At 43.3% G+C, this 9,718-nt stretch overlaps 2 protein-coding genes across 2 annotated transcripts; one reads left to right on the top strand and one right to left on the bottom strand.

Moving 5' to 3' along the window:
- Positions 1-297: 297 nt before the first annotated feature.
- On the top strand, positions 298-826 carry LOC307054778 (ferritin light chain-like; the record flags this gene model as incomplete). Its single annotated transcript, XM_079706672.1, is given in 3 exon segments — positions 298-352; positions 355-369; positions 372-826. Coding segments are annotated over 3 exon segments (525 nt in total).
- A 4,460-nt stretch (positions 827-5,286) lies between these two features.
- LOC307054686 (UDP-N-acetylglucosamine--peptide N-acetylglucosaminyltransferase 110 kDa subunit-like) lies at positions 5,287-8,427 on the bottom strand (the record flags this gene model as incomplete). Its single annotated transcript, XM_079706527.1, has 1 exon — positions 5,287-8,427. One exon carries the CDS (start codon positions 8,425-8,427, stop codon positions 5,287-5,289), a length of 3,141 nt encoding a protein of 1,046 aa, XP_079562653.1.
- Positions 8,428-9,718: the final 1,291 nt, after the last annotated feature.

Raw genomic sequence — 9,718 nt, forward strand, 5'->3', positions numbered from 1 at the left:
CTAGTATCGCCAGCTATTTTGGTGGGGGGGCAGGGTAAGTTTTGTCCTTGCTTGGACTTCTTGTTCACTTATATCAAAGCCTATTTGAGGCAGTGCGCTCGGCAGTCCTGCAGATCTGTCTTTTGCTTCAACAGCGTTTGGAATGAACAGACCCAGGGACGCTCCTTGCTCCAGCCCCCGACCACCGTCCAACCTTTCTTCCTGTCGCAACCTTTGGAATCAGCCACTCAGCTATCCTCAGCCTCCAGGACAGGCCAACACCGTTTTCTGAGCTTAGCTCCTTATCACAGATCAACCATGAGTTCCCAGGTTCGTCAGAATTATTCCATCGAGGTGGAGGCCGCCGTCCACCGCCTGTTAACATGCATCTGTGGACACTTACCTCTCTCTGAGCTTCTATTTCGACAGCAACAATGGGACTCTGGACAGTGGGGGCCACATTTTTCGCCAACTGGCTGAGGAGAAGTGTGAGGGCGCCCAACGTCTCTTGAAAATGCAAAACCAGTGCTGCGGCCGCGCCCTCTTCCAGGATGCGTGGAAGCCTTCTCAAGGTGAGTGGGGTAAAACCCAGGAGGCTGTGGAAGCCGCCATTCTTAGGGAGAAGAATCTGAACCAGGCACTATCGGATCTGCGCGCCCTGGGTTCTGCCCGCGCAGACTCCCACCTCTGTGACTTCCCGGAGAGCCGCTTCCTGGAGGAGCAGGTGAAACTCATCAAGAAGATGGGCGACCACCTGACCAACCTCCGCAGGCTGGCTGGTCCGCAGGCTGTGCTGGGCGAGTATCTCTTCAAAAGGCTCACCCTCGAGCCAAACAGGAGTCTCTGAAGTCCAGCGGCCGCTGAGGAGCCCCTCTGGCGTCAAAGCTTCTGCCTGAAGCCCCGCTATGCAGCCACTAGGCAGCTTTGTAACCGCCCTGGAGCCCTCTCCCAAGCCTTGGACCGAATGGAAACAATAACGCTTTTTGCAGAAGCGAAAAAAAAAAAAAGCCTATTTGAAACACAAACAGAATAAAGAGAAAAAAAGAAATATAATATATATATATATATTCATGTTCTTTTAACATATGAATTGCCCCACTTTATCTGTGTGAAATAAGTTTGTTCCCGTTATTGGGCTGGTTCTCAAGCTTTGCTGCTCGTATTAATTACCTAAAGAGCTTTTAAGAAAAACATTGGTGTCTGGGTCCCAGCCCGAGATTTTGATTCAGTAGGTCTAGGGAGGAGCCTGGGCACATGGAGGTCTCAGAGTTCCCCAGGTGATTCTAATGTGCAGCAAATTTGTGAACCACCTTTTGGCTTCAATCCAGCTAGTGATCAGATATTAAATCTAAGACACATGGGCTAGTGCGTGAGCCCTGTTGCTAGGTGTATTCCATTTTCTTCCTCCTGGAAGATTCGTGCCAGGGAAAATGATTGATAGCTGTGATACTTCTCTGAAATGGATTGAAATTTCCAATTAGCGTGAACAGGGGAGTGTGAATGGGTGAATGCAATAAGGTGTATCATTTATGTATTTCCCTATGTGTATGGCTAGAAGCTTTTGCAAATGAGGTCTGCCCTACTTTTCATGCTAATGGTAATGCTTGTCCTCCTAATGCAGCTGTAAACTTTATAAGCCCATAGGTACACAGCATCACAAAATATTTACCCCTCCCCACTGGCCCACTCTCAAGCTTCACTCCCCTTCCCCAATACACAAATGTACATCAATGCGCTTGAGACCAATATCAACATATTGACCTTCAATTCTTCTACTTTGCAGCTTCCCTCTTATCAGGAGGTGTCAGCATTTAGTGCAAGGACAAATGTTTGCCTCTTGGTGAGTAATGTAGACAATGCCTCCAAGAGACAAATAGCCCTTAGGGAGGGGGAAAAAGTCTTTCAAAAAGGTTGATGCCCAGAGGAGGCATTTTCAGTCATCTCAGCTTAGAGGTCAGATATCCAAAATAAAAAAGGTTAAAAAGAAGAAGAAGAAAGCAAGGAAGGAAAGAAGGAAACAATTTTCTTATCTCATAGTAATAAGGCAGTTTTCCTTAAAAAAAAAAAAAAGACTTAAGCCTTAAATTCTCTTTCCTAATCAAAATGTGCTTTTCCGTCTTTAGACTATTCCTCTTATATCCTGTATTATTCATGATGCTTAATTCTTGAAATAGCACATGGCTGAAAACAGAAGCTAACCTCTTGTCCACTATGAATTAAATCTTCTTTTCCTAGGACCCGTCTACAATGTACAATTTGGCGTTTGCCAACATAATGATTTTCTCTGAAATAAGGTACAGCATTTTGCCTTTTCAATATATAGTTATACAATACGTTGTTAACACAACATAGTTAATATAGTCAATAGAGTCAATATAATCAATACAACTATAACACACATGATATGCTGCCACTTTGGTGATTTTCTTCATCCATGTAATTCTGAAATTTGACAGGATAGTTTTCATATTCTAATGAGCTGAGTATTACCTTTGCAAGGATAGAAAAATAAAATAAATTCATAATATTCTTGTGTGGTTTGCCCCTGGGGTGGATTACCATAATGGGGGGATATTTGAGCCTTTCCCCAAGTCATTAAAAATCCTCCAGCAGCAGCCCCTTGTCCTCTCCAGGGAGTGGGGGGAAAGGATCTTTAATCATAATAATCCTGGGGGGAGAAATCTCGGAAATAAGACATCTGCTTCTGTGCCTTGTTGTTTTGCAGAATAGCAATGATTGCTTTAGCAGCTTCTATTGCCATATGTGTACAATAAGTAAATGAACATAAAATTGAATGAACGCATAAAAGAAGGATAAACCCACCCAGCTTAACAAATCCACTCTCTCACCTGCTGTGCCCTGAAACATGAAAGAAAGAATCACGGGATCATAAGGATTAATAAAATAACAGTCTCTGTTAACAATATTGACAGGAGGTATAAGGATAATTTGTCTGATGTGGGACCAACAGCTTAACTGCTTAATTCTTTTTTTTTTAAGGGCAACTCATTCATTTATTGTTTAAAGTTTGCAAGACAACATCTGAGTTTTTTAGCACAATTTAAATGTTTTACTTTTTTGATAAAGCAGAGAATGATAGAAAAAACAATTAGTTCCCAGTAATATCTATATCTCTATTCAGAATTAAGTCTTCCACAGACATGTTACCTGGAAACAAAAGCCTGTTACAATAAGCAAATCTTCAACGGAGTGGCTACTTTTCAGGCCAGGGAAAGGTTCATCCCTATAGGAGGATGATGTGCTATGTAAAATGGCTGCAAGGTCACAGCCTTGAGGGCGTTGGAAGTTGATTATCCTATTCCACATTAAGTAGTTTGGTGAACTTCAAACGTCCGTTCATCTGCAACCAAGCTGGCAACCTTTAACTGATATTTCAAGCAGGTAAGAAATAAATGAAAAGAAATCCCTACACTGATGTTCCTTGATTTACACTGTTAAATGGTTCATTAACATGTAATTCTGGCTAAGAATTACATTTGAGACTCCTTGCTCAGATTTTGGTTAACAGTACAAATCTTTCAGAAATTCAAGTTCTTATTCATCAATAATTTGCCAGCTAGGATACATTCAGGCATCAGCTGCAACTACAGAATAGGTGCACTGCCTCAGCGCTTGGGAAAGACATAATCTAGAACACTACTAGCAGGCAAAATATCTGTTACTAGACAGCACATGTGCAGTACAGCAAGACAAAAACATATATTCATATGTTGGCTTGTTTAAGCCTCAAGCCCTTGATCCTTTGTTGAAATACAATAATTTCATTCCTATGGTTTTCAATACCAAAAACTCAACCTCCAGGAGGGATATAGTCTAATTTGTACTCCAAACCAAGTAGCAGTGCAGTTCGCTACTACTGAGGCTGAATCCATAAAGGCTTCAAGACCACGTCCGGAAGACAAGTTATTATATATAATACCCTAGAAGGTCTGAATCATAATTACCTTATACATAGCTGGTCCTTCAGAGCTTTTTACCTATAACATGTTTTTTGATGAAAGTTATTTATGTACTGGAGATAACTGTGACTTACTGATCAAATATTTGAATACTTATACTTACCTGGGATTTCATTTCTGCTGAAAGAAAAAGGAAGAACAGGACTCACCTAAAAAAACCCCAAACTTTAGAAATGAAAGTAAAAAGCTTATCACACACTATCACTTTTGGAAGCAGCATAGAGGGGCAGTCAACGGTAAAACACTGGTGAAATAGGTCAAAACTCTAGGCCAAAAATCCATTATTATTATCATCAGTGACAGTACCACAACTGTGCCCTTCATAATTAATAAGCACTCCTAAGAATCTGCATTTGGCACCAGATGATGTGTTTAAGAGAAACACTCTGGGAGGTTTTGAATCAGACTTGGTTTTTTGTTAGCCAAGTTACAGGAGAATTTTTAAAGTGGGGGGAAGGGAAGAAGGAAACGGACCAGAAAAAGGATTGAAGCCATCATCTACAAACCAACAAAGCACTGAGAGTTCCAAACGTTATGTCAGACACTAAAATGACCGATGTAGGCTCAAGTGGTTTATAAAACCTATAAAAAGACTACACCAGCAACGTCCCCATTTATCTGTAGAGTTCAGAAACTAAAACAAGGAATATTTTAGCTTAACACCGTATCTCAAGAGAATCATATACACTTCACATGAATAAAAATACCTGAAACCAAACATTTTTAAAGGCTCCAATAGGGCTTCCCTGGTGGTGCAGTGGTTGAGAAACCGCCTGCCGATGCAGGGGAAACGGGTTCGTGCCCCGGTCCGGGAAGGTCCCACATGCCGCAGAGCAAGTAGGCACGTGAGGCATGGCCGCTGAGCCTGCACGTCCGGAGCCTGTGCTCCGCAACGGGAGAGGCCACGACAGTGAGAGGCCCGGGTACCGCAAAAAAGAAAAAAAAGAAAAGCTACAATACCCAAAACATAAAGAAAAAAATTTATTTAGAAGACTCAATCAATCTATGATAATCACAAAATGGCTGGACAATCTCTGTCTCCCTTCCACACTAACCATCCATCCCATGGAAGAGCAAGGAAGGTCAGACGTTCCAGCATTCTGCAACACCTGGCTGCTGCAAAATTCTATGGAGACTCCTTGTGGAACAGTAGTTTCCCATCTCTTGTGTCTCTCCCTATCATCATGCAGGAAGCAAGTCTGGCTGTGCTATTTCTTATCATTGTCTGTCACCCACCTGCAACATAATATTGAAAAAGTAGTTCCCTTTCCCCCAGAAGGTTGAGGCTCAGCTACAGGGGTAATTCTCCTGGGCACACAGTCATGATTTAGGCCGACTCAGTGACTTCAACAGGCTTAATCATGTGATCAGGTTTGTTGCCAGCTGCATAATGCTCCCACATCTGTAGATAGAGCCGCTCTAGCTCCATCGTGTATTGTTTGGTGTTGAACAGAGGGCTAGATGTTCTCTGCTTCCAGACTTTGCCACGAATTTTCTTCAGGTATTCGAGATCAGTTCCCAGTTTCACAGCTATCTCTTCATATTCTTGTCTATTTTTAGCAATCAGCTCAAGACAGCCTAAACAAGTGAGCTGGGAAGCTGCAACTCGGGAAGCAAGAGTCTCTCCTGGCATAGTCACCATGGGGGTCCCTGCCCAAAGGACATCCATCCCTGTGGTGTGTCCATTACAGAGTGGAGTGTCCAAGCAGACATCAGCCAGCTGGCCTCTCCGAACATGTTCCTCTTTAGGAGCAACAGGTGAGAAAATGATACGGTTCAGGGGAAGGCCCATATTTTGTGCGTACTGTTGAATATTAGCTTCTCCTGCTGCTGGAAAACGCAACAGCCACAGTACACTATTGGGAACACGCTTCAGAATATTTGCCCACATCTGCAAAGTAGATGGGTCAATTTTGTATAACTGATTAAAGTTACAGTACACAATGGCATCTTCCGGTAACCCATACTGAGAGCGTGTGGTTACAATAATGGTACGGGGAACCTCCTCTCCAGTGGCAGCCTTATTGTTGATCAGGGTAGTTGCCAGTCCATTGCTAATACTGAATCCATTCATTGTTATCTGAATTTGTCCTCTGTTAATCATTTCAATAACTGCTTCTGAAACAGTATTCATAGGAATGACAGGCACATTAAGAGCTGTATTACTGCTGTCTGCGTTGTCTTCTCCATCAGGACATTTCATCTTGACTATTTGCACATCGGATAGACTATCAAGAAATGCTTGGAGGTCGATGCCATTCAGCACAATCCGATTGTCATAAATGTGCCCATTGGACTTAAAATCGATGATGGCTTTTTTCTTCAGGTGAGGGAACATATTAGCATGATCACCAATAAAGAAAGTATGGGGCATATAAGCCAGTTTCTCAGAATACTGCTCAGCAACTTCAGCAGGTGAAGTTTCCTGATCAGTGATGATATAATCCATGAAAAGCGTGCCACTAGTCCCAGGGTACCCCAGCCACATTGCCTGAATAGGAGCTGGCCTGAGAGCAAAGAGTTCATTTCGAGCACCCTTGGTATAACCATTCATATTTACAAGGATGTGTATACCATCTTGATGGATGCGATCAGCTGCTTTCCCATTGCATGGAATCTGAGAAAGATCAATGAAATGATTGGCTTCTGCCATCACCTTCACTCGGAAGTTTGTGCCATCATGTGGGCTCAGGGCATAACAGAATATCTCAAATTTATCAGGATTGTGCATGCCTGGAATAGACTGCATAAGATGAGAAGTAGGATGATTCCCAAAGTCAGAACTCGCGTATCCTACACGCAGTCGACCATCACTGAGCTTCAAGTCTTTTGGATGTTCATACGGTGGTTTATGAAGGGCACTTACATTATCCAAGCAGAGGTTCCCATGCCTCTCAGCAATAGCCTTCCTGAAGCCATGAGAAAGAGGATAGAGCATACTATGATGAGGCTGCACAGAAGGCAACCTCTCCTTCTCCAACTGGTCAGCCACAATGCTGACCAACTTCTTCATTCGCTCATCATAGTCTGTCCAATCACAGACAATCTGCAGGCAATAAGCCAAATTACAATAAGCGTCAGGAAAATCAGGTTGAAGCTTCAGAGCAGTGCGATAAGAAGCAATTGCTTCTGGAATATTCCCTGAATCCTTGTGAATGGAAGCCAGATTGTTGTGGGCATCCGCAAATGCAGGGTTGATCTGAATGGCACGAGTATAACACTGCAAGGCTCCCTGAACATCCTGCATCTCCGTTAGAGCGTTTCCCATATTACAGTAGGCCTCAGCAAAGGTAGGACTGATTCGAATAGCCTCCTTATAATGCATCAGAGTTTCCTGCAGTTTTCCCTGCTGCTGCAATACACTTGCTAAATTTGAATGGGCAATAGCAAACTCTGGGAAGATTTCTAATGCTTTACGATACAAGCGAACTGCCTCTTCAATGTTTCCCTGTTCTCCTTTGATATTGGCTAGGTTATTCAGAGAGTGTGCATGTGTGGGACACAGCCGGAGAGCTGTATTATAACAATCTTCTGCTTCGGCAACACTGCCCTTCTCTTTGAGAGCACTGGCTAGGTTGCAGTAAGCATCAGGGAAATGTGGTTGCAATTCAATAGCTCGCCTGTAGGTGTCTATTGCCAGATCCATCAGGCCTTGCTCAAAGTATACACAAGCCAGGTTGCCATGTACCACTGCATGATTTGGACTCAAGCTTAGGGCACGAAGGTAAGCTGCCACAGCTCTGTCAAAAATCCGTGCCTCTTTGAAGACATTTCCTAAATTGATATAAGCATCCAGAAAATTGGGGTCAAGGGTGACAGCCTTTTCCAAGTGATGAATTGCAAGCCAAATCTCCCCTTGTACATTGAAAACACAGCCAAGATTACTCCAAGCTACTGCAAAGTTCGGTTGCGTCTCAATTGCTTTCAAATAACATGCCTTGGCTTCTTCCAAGTCACCCAGGGCATTGAGCACGTTCCCCAGGTCACTGCAAACACAGTACAAATCAGGATTGTACTGAAGAGCAGAGACGTAAGCTTGTACTGCCCCTTCCATGTCGCCTGCTGCTACCAAAGCGGCTGCCAGGTTAATATAACCATTGATGAAATCTGGTTTGAGACTCAATGCATGCCGGTAATGCTCAATTGCTTCCTGCAACTGCCCTCTTTCCTTGTACACATTCCCCAAATTCGAATAGGCTTCTGCCAGGAGAGGGTTCTGTTTAATTGCCAGAGTACTAAAGTGGGTAGATCTGTCCAGCCTTCGACACTGGAAGTGTATAGATGAAAGTAATAAAAGTACACCAGTATTGTCTGGCTCTTGTCTCCAGAGCTGCATGCAGTGTCTCTCAGCTGCCTCAAAATCTCCTGCCTGATATTCTCGATGTGCCAACTCAGCTAAACCTTGGAAGGAAGTCATACGTTTCGTTGGGTCTGTGCTGTCGGCCACGTTGCCCACGGAAGACGCCATCTGGAGCTTCTGGAGAGAGTGAAAAAAGGGGGTAATTGAGTCCCGCTGCCACCACTACTGGTAAGAATGTTTCTAGAGGTAGCAAGTACGAGGGCAGCCGCTGTACCACTGCTTCGGCAGCCTTAAGCAGCGGCAACAGTTACAGGCACCGAACCTTAGGAACTATGGTTGGCCATCTACCTCTCACGCTCTTGAAATCTTAATTCTTAACCCTGCCCTCTTCCACCATTTTTCTCCTAATCAGGGAATTTGCCTTAGAAGAAATCAAAAGTCAGTAGTCCAAACACTTTTTAAAATTTTGTTTTCTGTCCAGTTGTAAATGAAATACATGATTGACTTTCCTTCATCATTCATATAGTCAATGTGGAAAACATTAGGGCCGTGAATTTCAATACAGTAAGATGAGAAAATTTTAAATTGGCCTTCCCAAACCACTAATAAGTAACCGATGTTGTATATAATGCTAAAATCTTAGAGACTGAGTTTGATATTTTAAAAGTTCTGAAAACATTAGCTACTTTCTCCTCATCATATTTCTCATGCCTCAAACCTGAGTATTACTTTTTAAAAATAAATTTATTTATTTTTAGTTTGGCTGTGTTGGGTCTTCAATGCTGCCTGCAGGCTTTCTCTGAGGAGAGCGGGGGCTACTCTTTGTTGCGGTGCCCGGGCTTCTCATCATAGTAGCTTCTATTGTTTTTCCACAACCCTATGGGTTCTTTTTAGGTCCTACAAAGAATCCTAGAAATTATTTCATGTAATTATAGGTTTTTGCAAAATTGTTAAAATTGAGATATTTTAACTTCCATCAGGTAAGACCAGCGTCTCTTTCTTTGCCAGTTTCCTTCTACCATATTCCGCTACGTTGGATCATATCGGAATGGCCACAGGCGTTTTTGAAATCTGGCTAAGGAGATTTTTCTTCTTCTTTTTTTTTTTTTTGCGGTACGCGGGCCTCTCACTGTTGTGGCCTCTCTCGTTGCGGAGCACAGGCTCTGGACGTGCAGGCTCAGCTGCCATGGATCACGGGCCTAGCCGCTCCACGGCATGGGGGAACTTCCCGGACCGGGGCATGAACCCGTGTCCCCTGCATCGGCAGGCGGACTCTCAACCACTGTGCCACCAGGGAAGCCCTAAGGAGATGTTTGAAGTGAGGCTATTATGTGATTTCCAGACACCACATGTAATTGACTATATACTATCCCATTACAGGAATAACTTCCAGTACTCTTACTGACTACTCTACTGACTTAACTAGCACTAGACACAGAAGCGAAAGGACAAAAACCAC

This window comes from Hyperoodon ampullatus (assembly GCF_949752795.1).
Source record: "Hyperoodon ampullatus genome assembly, chromosome: 6".
Taxonomy (NCBI): Eukaryota; Metazoa; Chordata; class Mammalia; order Artiodactyla; family Ziphiidae; genus Hyperoodon; species Hyperoodon ampullatus.